The 26,203-nt window shown below is 33.5% G+C and overlaps 1 protein-coding gene across 1 annotated transcript in view; it reads right to left on the bottom strand.

Moving 5' to 3' along the window:
- Positions 1–26,203, bottom strand: part of LOC114330978 (uncharacterized) — a 270,005-nt gene that overhangs the window by 200,482 nt on the left and 43,320 nt on the right. Inside the window, exon 4 of the mRNA XM_050653719.1 lies at positions 4,969–5,130. Within this exon, the coding sequence (XP_050509676.1) occupies positions 4,969–5,130 (162 nt within the window). The remainder of the gene's footprint in view (positions 1–4,968; positions 5,131–26,203) is intronic.

Consider the following 26,203-nt stretch of genomic DNA (forward strand, 5'->3'; position numbering starts at 1 on the left):
AATAATCCTAAAATCATAAATCGTTACAAGTACTTATTACATTTTGAAAAATCATATCTTATTCAAAAATAATCCTAGAATTTTTTGTAATACACCATTTTAAAGTAAATCCTTTTTAAGTAAAACCTTTCTTTTTTTATTACATAATATATCCTAAATGTAGAAAAAAAAGGTTATAATGGGTAATTTAAAAAACAACAAAAAAAAATATAAAAACTCATTAAAAGTATGAAATCTTAAAAAAGATAACCTCTTTAAAAGAAGTCGTACAACATTATACAGTAGAACATTTTAAAGGTAATTCATTTCTATTCCTCTTACATGTACAATTGCACATGCCTAAAGGGGCGTAGAAAAAGTTACAGAACAAGATTTGCTAACTAACAAGGAAAATTGCCCAAAATTGCTGTAAGTGGCGAATTTTGAAAAATCATATTTCGAAAACTGTAAATCTTAATGACCTCTACCAAACATCATTTTAAAGATAAAATATGTGTTTTTTTTCTGTGAAGCAATGTCTATACCTATATCCCTTGGACAAAAGTTATGGGACAAAAAATAAAATTTCTTTCTTTTAGGTTTCTAGGTGCTTATTCTTTTGAATATATTTTTGTAAAAAAAAGTAACTTTGACTTTAAAAAGTTATATTTAGATAGGAAATTTAACCATGAACAATTTTTATGTAGACGTGTTTGTACCAAATGTGCATAGAACTCACCCTAATGTAACCTGTGCCCAGGAACTAATTCACCCATTTCTCAAAAACGCACCCCTTTAAATGGTAGCAATCCGCGGTTTTTTCATATATGAAATAATATATGGTCATTGACCATATGAAATAATAAAACCCCGTTATTAGTTCCTTTCTATAGTACATAATCAATAGCCTATTACACCATTGATGAACTTAAATGGATCTATGTATCAATCAATCAATCAACCAATCAATATTCTTTATTTCGTCTGACTTTTACAAGTATTGAAATGCGTCAAATACAATCTATGATCAGTAAAAACTATAAGTACATAAAAACAGTAAACATAAAAACATAATATAAAATATACACAAAAACATACAAATTGTTAAAAATTTGCCTGCAAGTATTCCTCTAACGAATAGAAAGTGTTTACCAGAAGTAAGTCCTTAACTGTTCTCTTAAATACATAAATATTTGACTCTTTAACATAATTAGGCAATTTATTATACAAACGAACGCATGTTGGGTAAGGACCCTTGCTCACAACGGTCAAGTGGCGAACAGGGGTCACCAAATCATTTCTGTAACAAAAATTGTAGCCACTCATTAAGGAAACATCATTTCTGCAAATAAAATTGTATCTATGTGACTTTACATAAACAACACAACTGAAAATATACAGCGAAATTACAGTTAAAATATTTAATTGTTTAAAAACTGGTCTACAGGAATCCAAGCGCCTTCTAGACGTCATTGTACGAATAATTTTTTTTGAAGAACAAGCACCTCATTAATTCGCGAGCGAATTTCCCCAACAAACTAAGCAATATTGCAAAATTGACTGTACATGAGCAAAATAGTAAAGTTTTAAGATATCTAGGGAGACAAAATTCATAAGTTTCCATAGAACATAACAGTGCACAGACAATCTTCCCACTACATAATCAACGTGAGACCTCCAAGACAAATTAGAATCCAGGTAAACATTAACAACTTAGTGGAGTGGCTATTTACCACTGACCCATTGTCAAGTTTTACTAATGCACTCATTTGCATAGTAGAAGGTGAAAAGGTTACCATATTAGACTTTGATCCATTTAAGATTAGGGTATTATTTAAACAGTAATGATTCATACTTTTTACAAGACAGTTTGCTTTTTGTACTACATGAAAAAAATTATTGGAATTTAGTGCAACTGTGGTATCATCAGAAAATTGAGTGACATAACAGCCTAATTGCTGTTCCACGTTTTCTACTCGAACGCTTATTGCATCAGAAAAATTATTTAATGGATTCCGAACCAAACATGTTGAGCTATCGTTTATCAGTTGATTTAAATCATTGACGAAAAACAAAAATAAAAGAGGGCTAATGATACTTCCCTGTGGAACTGCGGAGAGGACACTTTCTTCTGAAGAAAATATTATATATTCCCATTCACATTGACCTTAATTTTTTGAAACCTTTTCGATAAAAAGGTGTAGATCCACTTTAACGCAGTTCCTCTAACACCACTATGATAAAGTTTTTCCAGTAGTATTGGATGATTTACAGTTTCAAAAGCTCGTGCTAAGTAAAAAAACAAACAGATAACTTTATTACCCTTATCAAAGTTCGATAAAATATGATTGCACAGCGCTAGTACTGCATCTTGCACACTTATACCTTCACGGAAACCAAATTGAGACTTTTCTATAATGTTGTGCTTGTTAATATACGAGAGAAGACTTGTATGAAAAGCCTTCTCATATATTTTTGAAAACACAGATAAAAGTGATAGGCCTCGATAGTTGTCAAATTTTGATTTAATCCGTTTTTTATGTATAGGCACAACTAAAGCAGTATTTAGAATTTGCGGAAAAATCCCTTCCTGAAATGAAAGGTCTACTAGAAATGTTAAATGTTATGAAATACATGTGTTAACATAGGATACGGGATCTCATCCAGTCCAGCCGAGGATTTCTTGAGATACCTTTAATTATACTTTTTATTTCTTCATCACTAACATGATAAAGGAAAAGGGAGTGTATAGGCGAAGAAAGATTCTTAGGATTATAGTCAGGTGAAGTTTGACTAATTAAATTTTTTATCTTGATCTTTTTATCTTAAATTAATCTTGAGTTTTATTTTAGAGTCCTATTTTTAAATTCTGTGGAGTAAAATTAAATATTTTAAACATAAAAATATTTTTTATAATATTAAAAATATTGTATTTATGCATGTGAAAGAGGTGGATGAAATTAGATATATTAAACAATTTTTGGATAACTTGAAAAACCAAAAAATCAGAAAAGCTTCAGGTAAAATTGTTGAGATAATATGGGGGAGCAGCAATCACAGATCAACTGACAATATCTATTCACAAGATTATGAGATACCAAGAAAAGTAAACAGAAAACAATAGACCACTTTAAGAAGGATAAAATAAAAGAAAAACGGAGAACGACAAGGAAATATGCTTTGGCACACTTAAAGTTATAGTAAATACAGACGTAATAGCAAGAACTAAGTCAAGATATTTGGGGAAGAGACAGATAATGATAATTATTCTAGAGTGAATAAAAAGAGAAAAAGAGTTAGAACAGAAAGTAGGTGAGACTGTTCTTAAGATGATACACTATTTTTTATCATAATTTTATCTCTATTTCTTACTGTTATTTATTGTATAGGATTTTTCTTCATACAAGGTTTTCCACAATCTATATTAGATTCTACATAGATTGCAATATTATTAAATATTTTCGTCTACAAGCTCTGATAACTTTTTTGATTCTAAACAAATCGAAGAGCTTAACATATTCCTCTTTATTCTTAAAGTAGAAATCTTACAATTACCAGGTCAGCTACGACAAAACAATAAAATATAGAACATACTGTAGATAAAACATAAAACCACTCCTTGAAGGAGTATTAATTTTGCCTACTACCACACAAGCTGCAAAAATCTGGATAATTAAGAAATGATTTTAAAGGCCTAATGGCTTTTAAAATGTGGTCTAATATTCATTATCAATTAGCCCTGAGTTGTCCATTTTTGAACATAGGCCTCCTCCAGATATTTCCTCCTTCTTAGAAAGAAGGCTAAGAAGAAGAAGATACTAGCAGAGAGACAAAAACGAAGTCTGATACATAAAAAATACAAAGGATGCTAGGGACAACCTAAAAACACTGGGATATCTAAAAAGAAATGACGAAATCAGAACCGCATGCATGTATTCTCCTATACTTATTTCGTAGTTCACCACTCATCAAGGAGACTTATGTAGAATACCAGAACAGCAACTCTGTCGTCTATATGCCAGTGTACGCTACTAGCGACCTTAATAATATGAAGGGGCATAATTTAGTCCAGAGAATTTTCATAGACCGCGATTTAAGTAACCCGCAAATCAAGGCTTATTAGGGAGCTACCAGACGATGTTAAAAGTATATCTGATAATACGTCAGCAGTTTACCCAAAACAAATCACGATCATTTTTACTTTTTACTCAACAAAATCAACTCAACAAATCCGGTGGCAGAATACTGTGCTCCAGTGTGGCTAAATAGCAGGCATACCCACCTGGTCGACACCCAACTAAACCGTACTATGCGCATGATAACAGGCACAATTAAGCCCACCCCTACAATGTGGCTACCTACCCTTAGTAATATAGCACCACCCAACCTACGCCGCGAACATGCATTGGTTAAAGAATATAACAAAATAATGGACAGTCGCCAGCTTCTAGTCCACAACGACATCCCCGATATTCTTGGAAACCGTCTCCGATCCAGGTTACCCCCTCTACAATCTGCTCAAGCGCTGCAGCAATCCAACTTTGACTTAAATACCCGATGGATAGAAGATTGGGAAAGTAGGACAGATCCGCATTACCATAGTCTACCGGACATCATAGGGAAACCTGGCGAATTTGAACGTCCCCGTAAGATTTGGGCAGCCCTTAATCGAATTCGAACAAACTGTGGAAGATGCGCCGACTCCCTCCACAGATGGGGTAAACTCCCCTCGCCTTCTTGTGACTGCGGCGCTGCAAGACAGACGATCAGTCACATTGTTCAGGACTGCCCACGCAGAGCATACACAGGCGACCCTATAGACTTTGTAATTGCAACCGAAGGGTCAATCGAATATATAAAAAAATTGGACATCTGTTTGTGATGCATTGTATAGTGCATAAATTTAAATATATTCTGTGATATACTTAAGCCATACGCTAAATAAAATAAATAAACTCAACAAAAAAAACGTAATGAAAATATAATTACCGTTTACGTATAGTTGAACAGCATGTCGATCAGTTCCTTTATCGTTTTCAACTGCTAAATAGTAAGCTCTTGAGTCAGTTGATGAAGTGTCCTTGATGTGCAGAGTCGCTAAATAGCAGTCTTCTCTTTCTTCTTGCATAACATCATCTACCCTGTATTTTCCTGAAAAATAAAAAACAAAAATTTGACTATTTATGTAGCTTACTTAATTTTTTTTAAACTTATTTGGGGCTTCCTAAATTGCAAACCGTCATTAAATATTTTTTAGAATATCCTGCTAATATATTCTAACAGCCAATGATTCCATTTAAGAAGCTGCAAGTATCAAATGTTCTAGAGAGGGGTTGGTTTCATCAGAGACAATGATGTTTCGACAAATAAGAGACTTTGAAGGATATACATTATTATGAATGAGCGTTGAATATTTTGTATTTTTTAAGTGACGACAATAAACTAAAACTTTAAGGCTAATTTAGGGATAAAGATATTTTATCTACAATATCAAAAATTTTTGATACACTTGGTTTATTAAGACTATGTATTAAAACAGATAATATCCTTATGCAAAATTTATAAAATTATACCATATCTTTTCTCAAGATAAGCACGAAACAAACATTTGTCTTTTATTTTTAGTTTCTATAATCTCAAATATTCCCAAATTTAGAATAAACACTGCGTCGATAATAGCGTTCGAAATTTCCTTTTTGCATCAAAATCAGGATCTCGTTTTCATCATTCAAAAATCAGTTGGAAAGCTGTTTTCAATGTAGATATGATCATTTGTGTTGAAGTGACAATCAAAATACAATTTTCCAATATTCCTTAATCATAATTGTTCTTTTATTTCAGTTTTATTTTTTTGTCTACAGTAGTAAAAGAAGCTCTATGAAATTTGATATCTGTATACCGCTTTAGTTTACCTTTTTTATTAAAACCCTTCCGAGAATGTAGGAAACTGTGGATACCAATATTAAGAAGTCAGCAACAAGAACATATCGACATTAGCGGGTTAATAGAAAGTCGGAGACATATCATCTACAGATACATTATACATAATACACATATACAATAATAATTATACATAATAATAATTATATACAACATACAATACATACCTAAACATATAATACACAAACAGAAACACATAATATAAAAACAAACGAAAAATAGAATTTGACATCATCAAATTTGAAATTATAAACTAAAAATATGGCTGTATGTCTGCCAGATCAAGCCAAAGTAACTCAACTGTCAATTTTGGAAAACAATAATGGCCAAACAACTTGGTTGCAATAAAAGCACATTACTTTAACCCTCGTAAGGCGGTGCTTAGATTCTTACATAAACACCGATGCGGAGTACAGACGCATCTGTATATCCATTTTTTATATGTGAACGTCGGGGAAATTAACTTGAAAGATAATTAGGACTTAATTATTATAATACAAAACATAATTTTACAAAAAAAGACTCATTTCTTAAAAAAAATTATTATCGTCGGAAGACAAACACATGCAATTTTTCACAGAATGAGCAACACAAAGTTTTTACACACAATACAATTATGCCGGGACTTTCGGTCTTTTTTCTCTGACATAGTAACACCGACCTTGTCCCGTAGCTCTGTTAGTTCGAAATGAAACATCAGAAGCGTCCAATTCAGGATACGAAATTTTCATCATTTGCACCCAAAAGTATTTTTTTCAAAAAAAAGCACGTAAACGCAAATAGTTTTAAATGCTGTAATGAGTGGAATACGTTTAGAATTGAATTTAATACGAATAAAAAAAATGGACAATAATAAAAAAAAAATTATTAAAAAAAGATAGGGAGAAAAACGAGGTCTGGGGTGCACCTGCACCCCGCACCGCCTTACGAGGGTTAAAATAATCTCTTTTGAAACCGATTTCCTTAGTAGAAATCGATACGTTAAAAACAAAAACGTCAAAAAAAAAGCAAAACAAAAACAAAATACAATTGTCATTACAATTTACAATAAAAATGTAAATACTAACTAAGAGAAAAATTAAAAATTCAATATAATAACACAAACAAACCAATTAATAAAATTATGTTTAAATTAGAAAATCAGTACAAAAACGAAGACAAGGGGAACCCCATCAAAGGTGGAGTACCAGCAATAAAAAAGTCATCAAAATGTATAAAAATGAAAGATTGGAAAAAGAAGAAATATAGTAACAGAAAATAAAAAAGAGAGATAAATAAGGGGGAAGAACTCCACAAATTTTGTAATTCGGTAATTTCTTCTTGATTGATACCTCTACGGAAGGTTGTCACTCCAACTTTTGCGCGGTCGGCCTATACCTCTTCTACCGATTGGTGATTTGTCTCTTGCTATTTTGACCACACGTGTCTCCCCCATTCTGGTTATGTGGTTATTCCATTCTTTTTTTCTCTTTAATGCCCATTCGTTTAAACGCTGTACGTTCCATTGTCTTCTAAGTTTTCACTCCCATTTCGATCTCTCAGCGTATTTCCTGTAATTCTTCTCAGTACTCTCCGTACTTACTTCCTGTAATTCTTCTGCCGTTTCCAGTAGTCTTTGTTTTGTGGCTGTATCGGGTCTTGTTTCTGATGCATATGTCATTATTGGTCTTACACTGGCTTTATAAATTCTTGACTTCATCTCAGTGTTAATATGTAGGTTTCGCCATATAGTGTTATTAAGGCATCCTGAAAGTCAATATGCTTTGTGCAGTTGATTTCTAACTTCTGTGTTCAGGTATCCGTAACTTGGCAATATAATTCCAAGGTATTTTACTTCCATTACTTGTTCAATACTGATACCATCAATTTCTTTTGCAGATTTGGATTCCTTACGTAAAAATAAGTAACTTTTATTCGAGACATTTTTTCAAATTATGGATAGATGGCGCTATAATCTAAAAAAATGATTATTGGAAATGGAAAACTACATTAAAAAATGGAAAGTCCCCACTGAAATGGAAAACTTTACTTAATTTTTTTGGTTCTAGGACTTACTCTTCACAACTCAATAGGTCCCCAAAGCTCTCGAGTGACTGCACATTTAGCATACTTTGCTCCCCTACCACTATTGTTTTTACTTTGCTAATTATATTTTTTATTTTAACATATGTTTGATGATTTGCAGAAACGTTTGTTTTTTTTCGAACTTCGAACGATTAATAAACTTCAAACATATAATAAATTATAGTAAAACTTTCATATCGTACGTAGTAAACAAAAGTTATACAATGACCAATTATATTTTAATAAAAAGTTTTAGAAGTTTTGCTGTTCTCTGTGGAGAAGTGCAGAAGTCTTATAAAAGCCCCCATATTCTAAAAGTTAAAAGGATATTGTCACTGTTAGTAGGTTCTAAGACAAAATTTTCGCCACAGACATGTTTGTTAATGTCTGAATTAAAACAAAACTTGGAACTTTGCAGGAGTTTTGGCAGGTCTCTTTACTATAAATTTAAAAGTGCGGAATTTTGAAATAAAACTTCACTTGCGAGCAAAAAATCGACTCAAAAGGAAACTAAGTTATATTTTTTCACTACGCTGTTTTTCTAAAGTGTCTGTCCACACAATATAAGTAAACTTATAGTAGGGGAGCGAAGTATGCTAAATGTGCAGTCACTCGAGCGCTTTGGGGACCTATTGGGTTGTGAAGAGTAGGTCCTAAAACCAAAAAAAGTTAAGTAAAATTTTCCATTTTAGTGGGGAACTCGAAAAGATAAAAGTTGCTTAGGAGTAACAAATTTATCCATTTCCGGACTTATTTTAAGCGTATATTTTTTACACTCGAGAAAGAAAAGTTCAACTTTGAAGTGGAGGGCAAGTAGAACCTAAATCCAAATTTTCATGCAATTAGGAGTTTACTTTGAAAATATACTCCAAAACGGTCATTTACTGGGCTATAGGTCTAAACCTCAAATAAACAGTTTATTTTAAAAGTGCCGAATACTGCCACAAAACTACAGTTTCAGAAAAATACCACTACATAAATATTATATTTTCGGCATTACTTAGTACTATTTCTGTATAACGCCGTAAATACTTTCTTTATTATATCAAATGAAAACACTCGTCCCACTGTGGATAGTTGGTTTTCTCAAATTGATTAATAAGAACTAGAGAAAGAAGGAGATAGTAAACTGCAATTAAATAATGATTTCTAAATCGTTTTTAAACGCTGCTTCGTGTGAAATAAAGTTGGTTCTGAACTTTAGAATGTAAACGAATAAATTGCTGGTTTTGTTTTCACTCGTTTTATCCGAAAGGAATAGCGTTGGAAGTATTCATTAGGGGATTAAAGCAAGGATATTGAGTTTTTACTTTCGTGATCTACTAGCTGCTTAGAATTAGATAAATAGTTTTCCGCAGGAAGATATACCTTAAAATATTTTCTTTTTTTAAAACATTGTTTCAAATTTTAAAAACATTGCTGTAATTTTATAATACACACTGATTATTGATTGCATTCAAATAACAATGTTTCCTTTAAATCCATACATATACATACAGTATGTCCCTGTAAGTTGTATCCATATGGAAAACTTGTTTATTATTAATTTTACGAGAAAAAGTTTTTCTTCATAAAAAGCTCTGCATGGTCCAAAACCTAAGATTTAACCATCAAATATCAAATTTTTTGAATATTATACGAGGCATGTTAAAAAGTTTGAATTTGACTCAAGAGTAAAGTAGCTTTATCTTTCACAATATTGAAAATTGCTATTATGAAAAGTTGTTTGGAATTAAAAACTATATTTTAGTATGCAATTACATCCTTCTAATTAAAATTTTTTTTTTCAAAAATTATGGATAACTACCATTATTTTCAGTTACTCTCTCGTTTATTATTCTCTCGCGTCTAGATATTCCCGCCGAACGGCGCCGGAAGTCCATTTCTGTTGCTCTAAGCATTTTTTCTGTTCTGTCTTTTAGGGTCCAAACTTCGCATCCATATGTGGTGATGCTCTTATTATAGTGTTATATATTCGTTTTTTATTTTCCTTAGAAATGTTTTTATCCTACAGTACGCTGTTCAGTAAGGATATGCCTTTTGTTCCCTGTATATTTCGTTCCTTAATAGCTGCATCTAATTTTCCGTCTTGAGTGATCTTTACTCCCAGGTATTTGTAGTCTTCACATAATTTTATTTCTTGATTTTCCTCTACTCGGAGGCTATGTTGGTCTCCTCCGATACTCATGTATTTAGCTTTTTCTATATTCACTTCTAGGCCCCACTCTGTAAACTCTTCTAATAGTTTTCGCATCATGTATCCTTTAAATACAACAAATTATAATTTTTTTGCCTTCTTTTTTTTTGTTTGGAACTTCTTCGTATTTCACTGCTAGTTACCTATCTATCAATATGTTTATAAGTTCTTCTTCTTGATGTGCCTATCCGTGACGATGTTGGCGATCATCATGGCAATATATATCTTATCTGCAGCAGAGTGGAAAAGCTGAACAGATGTTTTAATCTAGGTTATGATGCTCTTTAATCAGGATGTCCTTCTTCTTCTTCTTGGACATCGAAATTTGACCATTTGAAAAATGCCTAAATATTTTCCCTTGCAGGATGGTTTGTAGAAGGGCATATCTGGATTAATTTCGCATTATGTGTCCTAAGTATACTAACTTTCGAGATTTGATTGTGATCAGTACCTGTTGCTACCGGCTGCCAAGGTGTGAGGGACCAGGCACCTGGCAGAAATTGTGCGACTGAATCCAAATTTTCATTTAATTTAAGAAAATGTCAGCTAATTGGTACATGGAACGTCCAGAGACTGATCTAAAACCCTGAAAAGTTACACATAGTTGAAAAAGAAATGGCAGACCACAATTTTTCGGTACTGGGACTCTCTGAAACTCACTGGAGAGGTAAAGGGCATTTTAAAACAACTGCTGGCAACGTCGTCTATTTTTCAGGCCCGGATAACAAAAGTACAAATGGAGTCGCAATAATTGTACCCTCTAAACTTAACGACTGCTTAATTGGATATAATACTATCGATGACAGGATAATATCCCTTAAAATGAGAATATCCACCAATACTCTACACCTTGTCCAGGTATACGCTCCAACAACAGCTGCACAAGAAGAAGACATCAACAGGTTCTATGGTCGTCTAGAAGAAACTGTTCACGCTATTCCGAATCGTGAACTCAACATAATTCTAGGAGATTTTAACGCCAAAGTGGGGTCATCTAATGAAAATATTGAAGGAGTGCTGAATTCAGGAAAATGGCCATCTGATTGGTGCACCTCAATTTATATCCCGCTACACAAAAAAGGAACTACTACCAGATGTGAAAACTACCGCACACTGTCACTAATAACACATGCTAGTAAAATCTTGTTGCATATCATCAAAAACAGATTAAAAACCTATCTGTATGTATATACACCGTTCTTAGGCGTCAACGCCCTTCGGTAGGGATCTATGGGGGAGTATCACAGAGCCGCAAGCCCTTATCCCTTGCCGTACTGCTCCCTCATAGGTCGATCAGATGCCCGCATATTCAGGTCTAAGCGCCAGATTCATATTTAGAATTTTATACTGACGCGTTAGCCTTTTTGTTTTCCGATGGCCTGGGCTGGGCTTGAACTCTCGTACCTCACGGCAAAGTGAAGTGCGGGTCAGCCGCTAGTCGCACTGAGCTATCCGATCGACTTAAAAACCTATCTACATTACCAAATACCTCAGGAACAAGCGGGATTTGTAAAGGGTAAAGGTACAAGGGAACAAATTTTGAACCTGAGACAACTTATTGAAAAGTCTAGAGAATTTCAAGTACCTATGATTATATGCTTCGTTGACTACCAAAAGGCATTTGATTGCGTAAGCTGGATAAATCTGTGGTCAATTTTAATAGAAATGGGCGCACCAATGCACCTGGTGACACTTATTAAAAATCTGTACCAGTCTAATATAGCGACAGTACGACTAGATCAGAAGTTCTCAAACCAATTCAAGACCGAGAGAGGTGTTAGACAAGGATGCGTGTTGTCCCCTGACTTATTTAACATTTATGGTGAACATGTCATGAGGATGGTTTTAGAAGGATGGGCCGGTGGAATAACAGTAGCCGGTAGGAAAATCTCCAATTTGAGATTTGCTGATGACACTACACTTATAGCAGCAAATGAGCAAGAAATGTTTGATCTTCTGCGAAGAGTTGAGCACGAAAGCAATAAAGTTGGTCTGAAAATCAATAAAGCTAAGACAAAAATAATGGTGGTCGACAGATTCGACACTATTCAACTGACTAACATGTTACAGGAATACCAGATAGTAAACACCTTTGTCTATCTCGGGTCTAGTATAACTAACGATGGCAACTGTGAAGCAGAAGTTCGGAGACGTATTGGTATGGCAAAAAATGCGATGAGTCGCCTAATTAAAGTTTGGAAAGACAGATCTATCTCTCAAAATATCAAGATGAGACTAGTGAATGCCCTTGTATTCTCAATATTTCTATACGGAGCAGAGACTTAAACTCTTCGCGCATGCGAGCGCCAAAAAATTGATGCCTTTGAGATGTGGTGCTGGAGAAGAATGCTGCGCATACCATGGACAGCTCATAGGACAAACGTTTCCATTCTAAACCAACTCAATATTAAAAACAGGCTGTCCACAATATGTCTGCAACGAATTCTGCAATTCTTTGGTCACGTGGTTCGCAGAGGTGACGACAGTTTGGAGAGATTAATCGTTTCTGGAAACGTTCCGGGGAGAAGATCAAGAGGACGATCACCAAATAGGTGGTCCGACCAAATAAAGAATTCACCTGGAAACTCATTCTGCGAAGCTCTTAGAGCAGCTGAAGATAGAGACCAATGGAGAAACATTCTTAGGAATATTGGAAGAAATCACGATCCTCAGTAATGGGGAAACGACAAGAGAGAGAGAGAGAGTACCTATAGGTTCTTCCTTATTCTTCTGAGGACTTCCTCATTTGTGACCCGACCAGTTTACGGGGTAAGAAATCATAGCAGCATTTTTATTTTTACGCCAAGAGAGAGCCCTTAAAGAAGGCTTCTCTCCGAATGAAGGGCGATCTAAATTTTCGGATGCGCTATTTTATCTCTTGGTTGTTGCTCCATTCTTCATTTATTATGGTGCCGAGGTAGTTGCAGTGCTTCAATCTTTCTTGAGGGGTTTGGTTGATGTAGAGTTGACCTTCTGTTAACCTTGCAACCTCTGAGGTTTTCAGTAAAGGTTTGCAGATTACAGTAAATGTTTCTAATTATTTTCAGATCTTGGTTGTTAATTTCTTGTTTTTAGTATTTGCATCATCTCGGCGTGCTGTAATTGATCAAACGGTTTCTCATAATCAACCAGACATTCGTATACGTTACTATTAACGTCTCTGCATCTCTAGAATAAGACTTGTATTGAGAACAAGACCTTTCTCCTACCAACAGCATTTATGAACCCGAACTGATTGAAGGAAATTTGATTTTTATATAGGTTGCTCGTAAATTCTCTTATGGATTATCTTTAGGAACAATTTTAGGAGATTACTTATCAGGCTTATCGTACGGTGTTCTTCACATTTGTTTGCTCCTGTTTTTTTTTGGAAGGGCAATAAACTCAGACTTCAGACATTCTGTTGGTATTTCTCTAGAGTTTTATATGTTGTTGAGTATCTTTGTGATTATTGCTATTGATTCGTTGTCTATTAGTTTGAGTAGTTCTGCTTGTATATTATCGGGGGCATACTTTAACTTTGTTATTTCAGAACAAACAGAAACTTTTTTATATGGTTATTGTATGGTTATGTACCAGAAAAGTTTATTTTGTATAAAATTAGAGAGAGCGTTATGAAATGACGACTGAACAAGAAAATCCTGTACTGTGCAATCCAGCTAGCATCCGTCGCCATATCGATTCCGTGTGGAATGGTGTGAAAAGGGCGACCAGTCAGATAATTGTGGACGACCAGGCAATATTTCCGAAATGGGATTCTGGAAGGTCAAACTTAGCATTAGGTAGAAAACAACTCATCACAAAGTGGAATGTTAGAGAACTGATATGTCTAGGTAACTGGTATATATTAAGGCGGGAATAGACATGGCTGTAACTATTACAGTCGAACCCGCTTATTGGAATAGCCTTCGTGTCAAGCAAAAATATTCCTATAACAGGAATATTCTAATTACCGATCATTGGTGGCTAGTAGAAATAAATGTACTGAATATACGTCATAATAGTAATATATACATACTATGTATGTACATGTACATAGTATGTATGTAGATGTCATACATACGTGATGTACATATGCATATGGTTTTATTTCTTTTTATGTCAACAATACAGTACCTAGTATCACTATTGCTTATTTTATTAAAACATCAAACTACATTATCTGTGCATACATACACAAATAAGTATGAAATGTATGCAATAATATTTAGATATAGGTATACATATTTTCTTATTAACATACATAAAACAGACTTACTTTTTTTCTGGAAAAATAATCGGTATTCTGAGACTAATTTTTTTTGTTACCTAAAATATTAGTCACTTGTTGCTTTAAAATATATTAATTAAAAAATTGACATTGGTTTTACCCTCCAGAAAACTTTATAATACATAATATTATAAAGCGGTTATTATAATTATATACAAGCGGTTATGACTTCTAAATTAGCTGTTTCTAAAAATCTAAACAGACAACGACGTGGGTGGTAGGTGAGCAATAAGAATATTTACACAAATGAAAAAGTACCTACTTTATGATCGGTAAATGTTTGGCGGAGGTTAGAATTGGCGCCCGTAATAAAGTAAGTAATACAATATTTATTATCGACAGGTCCTATAAGCCAGAAATCATTTAAATTCGTGAGAAATTGTACATAAAAAGTTTTTGGTTACTGAAAAATATATTCTAATAAGCGGTAAAGTTTTACAAAAACGTATACCTATAAGCAGTTAAATTTATTAAGGAGTAAATAGGAACGTTTCGGGACCTCAAAATTCTATTCATTAAACCGGGATATTCCTATAAGCGGGACTGTATATAAAAAAAGAAAAATTTCAATATAAGTGTGACTTTTACTCTATAAATTTGATTAGAGTTGCAGTAATTTTAATCTTGTAATTGATAGTTTAATTTCGTGTTGATCTTTAAAATTCGTGTAAAAATGACAGCTTTTAGATTATGTAAATTTTTTTTTTGTGCGGAAAATAACCAGAAAGTTATTCAAAAAGTTTATATGGAAAAATTGACGATACTTTTGTGTAATTATTTATTTCTAAGACATGTATTTTTTAATTCACTTTTTTTAAACCAATTTGAAAGTTTAGCTCATGTCCTTTTATCGGATACCTGTAGTGTAGACTGGTTCATAATACATAATCATAATACATACAGTCAAAATAATTTTTGCTGACTTATGTTATTGCAAAAAAAACCTCTCGGGATAAACAATTTAAATAAAATTTAAACAATTGAATGAATTGCCTAGAAATTTTTGTCACATATTAAGCACCAAAGAGCCCAGGTCTGGATCCCACGTATGAAAAAAGAGTTGATTAATTGCAAGCTGAAAATTTGTGAATAGCTTAAGGGTGTCTAGTCGGACAAACTTTGAGGCGGAATGATGGGAACACTGGAAGAGGGAAAGTTTTAATTGTGGAATAGTTTAAAAAATTTTAACGTCAGACCACGAAAACGTCCTATGTATTTTGTCGGACAGAACTTCCAATTGAATTGTTACCCTTTCATTAAACTCTCATGCAAAAATCAGACTGCTATTTGTCACCTGTCATAATTCCTGTCATTTGACATGTTCTACGTCTTCCACTCATTAAAATACCCAGTTGGTGATAAATAGCAGTTTGATTTTTGCAGGACAGTTTAACGAAAGGGTAACAAATTAATTGGAAGTTCTGTCCGACAAAATACATGGGAAGTCTTCGTAGTCTGAGGTTCCAAATTTTTAACCTATTCCACAATTAAAACTTCCCAAACTTCCCCTGTTCGAGTGTTTTCATACATCAAAGTTTGTCCGACTAGACACCCTTAAGCTATTAAAAAATTTTCAGCTTGCTATTGATCAATTTTTTTTGGTACGCGGGATCCAGACCTAGCCCTCATTTGACAAAAATTTCAAAGCTCTATAATGATTCTTACAATATTTGCGAAATTATTTTTTTTGCAATTTCGACATTTTTTCGCAATTATATTAACAATATATGACTATATGAACCTGTACCTATAATACACCATTTTTAAGCTTTTTCCATGCTCTAGAGATGTTTGTACTAAAAAACCAGGTTTCACTGTTTTCCACTGATTTGAAAAAAAGGGCGGTTTTTGACACTAAATTGTTTATAAATAAAAATGGACGCCAGATCCTATGCAGGATATAGTTATAATTTGTTCTTATAGGTATTACCTGTCGAAAAAACGCTTCAGTACCCTGATTGTTGAACTGTCACGAACAGGGTATATTTGTGCCGGGTGTACCCCAAAATCCCGACAGCCAAAATCCCGACAGCCACAATTCCGACGGCCAAAATCCCGACACGCCAGAATCCCGACAGGCCAAAATCCCGACAGGCCAGAATCCCGACAGGTTTGATAAGTTTCTTTTTAACATATAATTACATTTATTTCTTGTTTTTTGTTTATGGCCATCTGTTTTTTATTTTTTATTACTAAACAAGTATTTTGTATTAAAAGTGTTAAACAAAAGTCGGAATTTTTACTTATGCGAGGATTGTTGCATGTCGGGATTTTGGCCTGTCGAGATTCTGGCGTATCGGGATTCTGGCGTGTCGGTGTTTTGGCCGTCGGGATTTTGGCTGTCGGGATTTTGGCTGTCGGGATTTTGGCTGTCGGGATTTTGGGCGGCACCGATTTGTGCCTATTACCCTGGGCTATAACATGTATTATTGAACGTAGAATGTTAATGATTGCTTTTTATTCTTAAACAACATAAATGAATATTAAGGTCCATTTGTATTATAATATTTGTGCACTACATATTATTATTATATGTATTTATTTATTATTGACTATCATAATGGTTCTATAAAAATCTTTATCATTAGGTACTTATTTGGAATTATTTAGTTTATACCAATACATAAACACCAAATGTAAATAAAAGAAAATATGAAGACTAATTACTAATAAGAAAATATTTACATACATGAGTGCTCCAAATAAATTAATATGGAAAATAAAGGTTCTATAAAAGGTTGAAATTAATATGGAAATAAAATGTTGCTTATGTATAAGGAGTAGGTAGATATGTTAATATTTTATACATTATCATGTCTAGATATGTTGCTTTGTTGAACATTTCTGGTCTATTTTTGTGTTAAATGCCTCCCTTTGCTATCTTGTCTGCTGAATCTTTTTTAATATGACAGTCTGTGACTTATCTAGGTGATCTAAGTATTTTGATCTAGGTATTTTAGGTGATCTAAGTAATCTATGTTATGGTTCAGACTTCTCGCTGGTATTGCTGTATCGCCAGCATAAAAACTGGGTATGATTTGCTCTAAAGTTTGTGTGTCCAAAGTGTAGATTGTGTACAGGACGGGTGCTAGTACCGCTTTCTGTGGCACCTCGGGCTCGATTGGTCCGGTCTCAGAGAGAACTTGTCCTATTCGAACCATGAACTTTATGTTGCCCAAGTATAAAGGGAGAAGGCATTTATTTACTGACGTCTATCAATGCACTCGCGGTATATTTGTTTTGGTTGAATCCAAACGGTGCTTTTGGTGTAATTATCATTGATTCAATCACCTCCTTCAGCTTAGCTGATATGTATTGAATATATTTGCTCAGTTTCATATTCTATCATTTTTAAGGTTTTTAAAGTTTTCGATAGGTTTTTATAGGTGGTTTATTTAAGTTGTTTTATTGTTGAATAAATATGTTCTAAATATTTCTTCTAATCTCGACTTCGGCTTTTCTTGTTTTATTGTCTTAAGGCGGATATACATATGCGCTCTGCTCGGTGTGCGAGCCGCTCGCGTGCAGCGTATTCGTCAGATTAGTGCGTGTTTTCAAGTGACGCACAAACGGCACGCACACGGCGCACCACGATCTAAATTCTGTCGGTTTTTCAACAAACGCTTTGATGGTTCGCAGTACGTATTTGGACGGGTCTGCGAGTGGTTTGTTGGTTTTGGAGCGTCTGAGTTGAATATTTGTTAGTAATGGAATGATCGGAACTGTCGGAAGGAAATATCTAACTTATTGATGTTTACCGTGGAAAATCATTATTGTGGGATCCTCAACAAAGAACCATTTAATTTAAAGAAACAACTTAAATTCGATCTGAACGGAAATAGAAGCTGAAATAAAAAATATACATGCGGACCAATGTCAAAAGGTTAGTTCATTGTTGTACTAAAAATAACATGTTGCATTAAAAATACGATTTACTATTTTATTTGGGCATAAGCCACAATTCGAGTTTGAAATCAAGTTTATTTGACCTTTCGACTTTCACTTCGGAAATACTTATCAATATCAAAAAAACATTCATAAGCAGATATATATTATGTGTCACCGGAAAGCGAAATAGGTAACGCACAACTTGGAAGAGCCTATAGTTTCCTAACTTCGCTTCTGGTGAAGCAACGGAGTTGGAACATGCAGATATATTATAATTGGGTCACCGGAAAACGAAAAAGGTAAAGCACAACTTGGAAGAGCCTGTAGTTTCCTAACTTCGCTTCTGGTGAAGCAACGAAGTTGAAACATGCAGATATATTATAAATGGGTCACCGGAAAACGAAAAAGGTAAAGCACAACTTGGAAGAGCCTATAGTTTCCTAACTTCGCTTCTGGTGAAGCAACGGAATTGGAACATGCAGATATATTATAATTGGGTCACCGGAAAACGAAAAAGGTAACGCACAACTTGGAAGAGCCTATAGTTTCCTAACTTCCCTTCTGGTGAAACAACGGAGTTGGAACAAGCTGATATATTATAATTGGGTCACCGGAAAGCCAAAAAGGTAACGCACAACTTGGAAGAGCCAATAGTTCTCTAACTTCGCTTCTGGTGAAGCAACGGAGTTGGAACATGCAGATATATTATAAATGGGTCACCGGAAAACGAAAAAGGTAAAGCACAACTTGGAAGAGCCTATAGTTTCCTAACTTCGCTTCTGGTGAATCAACGGAGTTGGAACAAGCAGACATATTATAATTGGGTCACCGGAAAACGAAAAAGGTAACGCACAACTTGGAAGAGCCTATAGTTTCCTAACTTCCCTTCTGGTGAAGCAACGGAGTTGGAACAAGCTGATATATTATAATTGGGTCACCGGAAAGCCAAAAAGGTAACGCACAACTTGGAAGAGCCAATAGTTCTCTAACTTCGCTTCTGGTGAAGCAACGGAGTTGGAACAAGCAGATATATTATAATTGTGTTACCGGAAAGCGAAAAAGGTAACGCACAACTTGGAAGAGCCTATAGTTTTCTAATTTTGCTTCTGGTGAAGCAACGGAGTTGGAACAAGCAGATGTGTTATAATAGTGTCGCCTTAAAGCGAAAAAGTTAACGCACAACTTGGAAGAGCCTATAGTTTTCTAACTCCGCTTCTGGTGAAGCAACTGAGTTGGAACAAGCAGATATATTATAACTGGGTCACCGGAAAGCGAAAAAGTTAACACAGGGCTTGGAAGAACCTATAGTTTTCTAATTTCGTTTCTGGTGAAGCTACGCAGTTGAAACAAGCAGATACATTACAATTGTGTCACCGGAAAACGAAAAAGGTAACGCACAACTTGAAAGAGCCTATAGTTCTCTAATTTTGTTTCTGGTTGTAGGAATAATCAGATATATTATGGTAGGGGAGCAAAGTATGCTAAATGTGCAGTCACTCGAGCGCTTTGGGGACCTGTTGGGCTGTGATTATTAGGTCCTAAAACCAAAAATGTTGAGTAAAATTTTCCATTTTAGTGGGGACTTCCCATTTTTAATTTAATTTTCCATTTCCTACAATCTTTTTTCCGATTACAGCGCCATCTATCCATAATTGATAGCATCCAATATAAAATGTACTGTGTCTCACGATGATTTGCCTCTTGTAGCTGAGGATGATCATCATCCGGCTCTACTAATAAATTTTAACAACATATTTTCTAAAGAAGTAACGTTTATTCCAAATTCACTTGATAAAGCTTATAATTTTAGGAATGCAGATTTTGTTAACTTATATTCAAGTATCCTACAGAGTGATTGGAGTTTTATCGAATGCTGCGACGAAGTAGATATTGCTGTACAAACTTTTTATAATAAAATTTATGACATTTTTGATAAGCATATTCCGGTTTACAAAAATCATGCTCATAAATATCCACCTTGGTTTGATTCCGAGATTATAAAAAACATAAAACTAAAAGTTAAATTCCGACGCAAATATAAAAAATCTAAGATTCATTCCGATTTTATTGAGTTTAAAAGATTACGACGACTAATAAAATATCAGGTCAAGGTGGCATATGACAATTACTTGGAGGATATTCAAACAAATATTTCTCAAGACAAAACTAAGTTCTGGTCTTACATTCACTCTAGAAATAAATCATCACGAATTCCTGGAAACATGAGTTTTGAGGGAAGTGATTACAAAGATCCGCAAGCCATAGTGAATGCTTTTGCGGAATTTTTCAGTAGTGTTTATTTAGTTTCTGATGATGAGGGTGGTTGCAATTATCCAATAAACCCATATATGACATCAATTAATTTTCAATCGGTTACAGAGGATGAAATAAATGCTGCTATCAGAAAGTTAAAAGATAAGATGACATCAGGCCCTGACAAGATTCCCTCGTTTCTTATTAAAGATTGCGCTGGTGCATTTGTCATACCTTTAACCAAGATTATAAACTTATCTATACAACAAATGAAGTATCCAGAACTATGGAAGGAAGCAAGGGTGTGTCCGATATTTAAGGCTGGGGTGAAGTCAGAAATAGAAAACTATAGAGCTGTCTCTATTTTATCTAATTTTTCAAAGGTTTTCGAAATCGTATTATATAATAGGATCTTATCTTCTGTTCAACTTTATATTTCATCTCATCAGCATGGTTTTGTTAATAAAAGATCAACTGTAACCAACTTGGTTTATTTTACCCAATATATTTCTGAAGTTATTGACGATAATGGCCAAGTTGATGTTATATATACCGATTTTTCGAAGGCTTTTGACAGAATTGATCATGAAGTATTACTAAGCAAGCTTTCAACATTTGGTTTTACTGACAGTGCTCTTTTATTGTTAAAATCGTATCTTCAGGGAAGGATGCAGTTTGTAGCATATAATGGTTATGTCTCAGAAAAATATCTTGCTGCGTCTGGTGTGCCTCAAGGTTCCAATCTCGGTCCATTGCTCTTTCTACTATTTATTAATGACCTTCTTGAAAATATTTCATGCGAAAGATTGGGCTTTGCTGACGATTTGAAAATATTTTCTACTATTAGGGAGCTAGATGATTGTAACCAACTTCAGCAGAATATAGAAATATTGGAAAATTGGTGCAACAGCAACAAATTACAACTTAACGCGAAAAAATGTAAAGTAGTCACTTTTTCTAGGAAATCAAGTTTATTTGTATTTAACTATAGTTGTCACGATAAAATATTAGAAAGGCAGAACACGGTTAAGGATTTGGGTGTAATTTTTGACACAAAACTCACTTTTGTGGAACATATGTGTGTTAAAGTTTCTGAAGCGTTGAAGGCTTATGGGTTTTTAATTCGCAATTGTAAGTCATTTAATAATATAAAGTCATTAACATTGCTATATTATACTTATGTCCGCTCTAAACTTGAATATGCCAGTATTGTATGGAGTCCTTTCTATGATTGTCATAACATTGCAATTGAAAGCGTTCAGAGAAAATTTCTAAAATTTTTAATGTTTAAAGTAAATGGTCTTTATCCGGCTAGAGGTATAGATAATAATTACTTGTGTGATCGTTTTAGTATGTGTAGTTTAGAATTAAGAAGAAAAGTTGCATCTTTAATTTTTTTGTACAAACTTGTTAATAATGCAATTGATTGTATTTCAATATTACAAAACATTAATTTTAATATTCCAAGGTCAAATTTAAGAACAAATGTATTATTTAGGTGTACAAGAGCTCGTACAAATATTCTATGTAAGGCTCCTATTAATGTAATGTGTAGAAATTTTAATGTTATTGGTAAGCATTGTGACATTTTTTCATGTTCTCAAAGGAACTTTATAAAAGTAGCTATTGAGTGTCTTAAATAAGCACTAATTTTTCATTTTATTTTATTTTTTTTATTAATTTATTTTCTTTTTCGGTTTGAATTTATATTAATTTTAGTCTAACTTGTATTATTAATGTGATTTTTTTTTGGTACTACTGCTTAAATCTTACCTATAGGTGTTATAAATTATGTAATATTTTTATCATTGTCCTGTAAATGGGAAACTGTTGGGCAATAAAGCTATTATTATTATTATTATTATTATTATAATTAGAAAAAATGTTTCGAATAAAAGTTGTTTATTTTTATACAAACGATCCAAATCTGCAATTAGAAATGGGGGCTAACACTTAAGATTTTAAAGTAACCCCCCACCTCACCTCTGTGGGGGGTCGTGTTTGGAACCATTCGATAGATTTTTAAAAATATTGATAAAGTGTATTTTGCAGTTTTTCGATATGATGTTTATTTTGCGAAAGATCGCGGGATTTGTATTTAAAATGTTAAATTTACCCCTCACCGTGGGGGTCATGTTTGGTATTTTTCGATTCGATAGATTTTTGAAAAACATTGAACACGTAGTTTTTAGTTTTTCAATCTGACGTTCATTTCGCAAAATATTCGCTTTTTTTTGTGAAACTTTTTGACTCACCCATTTCCGTACGCCCCGCTCAAATCGTCATATTTTTGAAATATAGACTCTTTTGCATGTACTTAACTTACCTAATCTTAATCTGACAATTTCGAGTATTTTTAAGGATAGATTTTTTTTTCGGGCCTCCCTGAACGAACCCCCCTGTGTTAAGAGGCAATAGATGGTGGAGGTACATCTGCAGGGTACAACGTTTCTCCCCATATTATGATAATCTGACGCGCTCGAGTAACTGCAAAAATCCCCGCTTGGGCTCCCCTACCATTATAATTGTGTCGCCGGGAAGCGAAAAAGGTAGTTCCCGAAATGTTCCCAAACTGTGGCTTATTCCACATAAAATAGTAAATTGCATAAGATGACACAAGAAAATAGTTTCAGAATAATACCAAAATAAGATGTAGTAGAAGTACAGGACAGAGACATGATTATCTACAATTACTAAACGTTCGTAAGTTTCCTCTGGTTCGTCAAAATGAAAAATTTTAACGAACAATAACTGCGCCAAGAACGCGCGGCGCTCACACGGCGCGGAGTTCGCGGCGCGGATATGTATTTACGCCTTTATGTATTTATGTGTCCCATTTTTTTCTCAGCAGTTTCTTGATACAGTTGCTTATTTCGCTAAATTTGTTCCTTGAGTGCTGGTAAATTAATTCCTAATTCAAATATTGTAAAATTTACCGGAAACACAAACCCGGAAATTACAAACAAGTTTCATTGTGGCTTTTTAAGAATGTTACATTTTACATCCGTATGTTTAACTCACAAAATCTAAACGATATCGTTTTGGTCTACCAAAAATCAGAATAATCATCCTCCTATTCTACTTCCTTATCTTAAAGTTCTACCCCGGGGATTGGCGGCGTTAACTTCTAAAATTTCAAGATAAATATTCATCTGTTTAGACAATTGAAGCCGGTTTCTACTGGGGAGTGTTTTTGGACCAGTTTAGTATTTTTTATTTACATCGAATCTGCCCTTAGCGAATAATAACAATTGTCGTGGTATCTTATGCTGATAGACCAGGGCGGATCTGGTGTGAGGTGGATGTGAGAGATGGCATTCAGATTTTTGCAGATAAAGTTAGCTGACAACTTCAATAATTATAATTGACTTATGCTCCTTCTCAAATATGCCCGCAACATTAATAAGAAAATTTAAATATTTAAAAATTTCCAAAAATATCGATTTTTCTCTACTTTCATTGCATATAACTTTAAAACGATTCATTTTGGAACAAAGTCGTAGGGAAATAAAATGAAGATAATTGAACTTTGTATAATATACGACTGGTTTAAAACGTCTTAAATTATTACCCTTTCTGCAAAATAGCAATAAATATAAAATAAGGGGGCAAAAAAGACTGTTTTTATTCAATGTTTTTCAACCACTTTGGTTGCACTTAGAAACCTTATGATTCGCTTAGAACAATCTTTTAACATACTTAAACCGTCCACCAAATTTCATTAAAATCGACCTAACAGAGTTTGCATAATAATTTTGCAATCTAAATTTTTTTAAAACAGTTCAAATTTTTAAAAAACTTTCTGAATAAAAAGTAGTCTATTTAGAAGTTTGCTAATTTTTATACATATAAACAGGTTCTCTACCTATCTAATACACTTTACATAATTAAAATCGGATTAGGTATTTAAGCGGCCTCAGCACTGTTTTAAAGTTATAAACAATGTTTTGGCTTATAAACAAATGCAGTGAGGACGTTTGAGTTGGAATAAATTAATTTTCTTGAGAATAGGCGACTCTGGAGATAAATCCCGAAACAGATTGGTTTTTATTTTTAAATTAAAATTTTTTGGCATAAATATCATGCTATTGCGTCATCCATCTGGGTGTGATAACGTTATCTAAATTTTGGAATTAATTTAATTCAACATTTTTTTTAATTCAAACCCAGTTTAAATAATTATGTTAGTGTTTATATAAGTGAATAAAAAATTGAATATCCTTTCGATTGAGCTATCACAAGGCACCTATTCTAGTTTAAAAAATCATCGATTACGTCATCACCCTCAGATGGATGACGTCACTAGTATGATATATAAACAAAAAAATTTGAATTTAAAAATAAAAATCGACCTGTTTCGGGATTTATTTCCAGAGACGCCTATTCTCGAGAAACTGTATTTATGCCAACTTAAATATCCTCACTGTATTTTTACAGTACAGTAATGATTTGTAATTTTAAAACAGTACTGAGGCAGGTTAAATAGTCCGATTTTAATTTATATAGTGTATTAGATAGGTAGAGAACCTCCTTATATGTAAAAAAATTAGCAAACTTCTAAATGGTCTACTTTTTCTTCAGAAAGTTTTTAAAAAATTTTAACTTTTTTAAAAAAATTTAGATTGCAAAATTATTCTGCAAAGTCTATCAGGTCAACTTTAATGAAAATTGGTGAACGATTTAAGTATGCTGTTAGAATTTTCTAACCGAATTACGAAAGTTCTAAGTGCAGCCAAACTGGTTGAAAAACATTGAATAAAAACAGTCTTATTTGCCCCCTTACTTGGTATTTATTGCTATTTTGCAGAAAGGATAATAATTTAAAACATTTTAAACCAGTCGTTTATCATACAAAATTCAATTATATTTATTTTATTTCCCTACGACTTTGTTCCAAAATGAATCGTTTTAAAGGTATTAGCCAAGAAAGTATGTTTTTCGAAATTTTTAAATATTTTAATTTTTTTATTAATGTTCCGGGCATATTTGAGAAAGCATAAGTCAATTATTATTGTTACCTAACTTTATCTGCAAATCCAAAACTAGACTTTTTTTCACAAATCCGCCCTGGTCTATGATTATTTCATTCATATGAGATTTTGACCGATAACAAGCTACATAAATAAAAATGACAGCGATAATTTTTGATAATATCCCGTCGCCAAGCATTCCGTCAGATGCCCTTCGTTACTACGCAACAATGAACATTCAGTGACATTAATGACAATTATTATTGTTTCACAACTTGTCACAGAGAACACCAAGAAAAAGGTTTAGCAAATATTGAGGTGAAGATATCATAAAATATTAATTAAAATGATTTATAAAGACAGATTTATACATGAAATATTCTCAGCGAATTACACTCGATCCCTAAAATAATCACATCCTTTGTGACACTTTGACATAATTTCACTCCCCTTCGGGTCGAGAAATTAAAACTGTCAAAGCGTCACTCGGGAGACAAATCGATAATTTTAGAGCTCTCGTGCAATTAGTACTGATAACTGCATAGTCGAAATCGAAAATTGCACTGTCATGTTTTTAATTGTTGAATTTGAGAACCACATTCTAACAAAAACTTTGTTTATTTAATATGTCAGTTTGGTATT

This window comes from Diabrotica virgifera, chromosome 1 (genome assembly GCF_917563875.1).
Source record: "Diabrotica virgifera virgifera chromosome 1, PGI_DIABVI_V3a".
Taxonomy (NCBI): Eukaryota; Metazoa; Arthropoda; class Insecta; order Coleoptera; family Chrysomelidae; genus Diabrotica; species Diabrotica virgifera.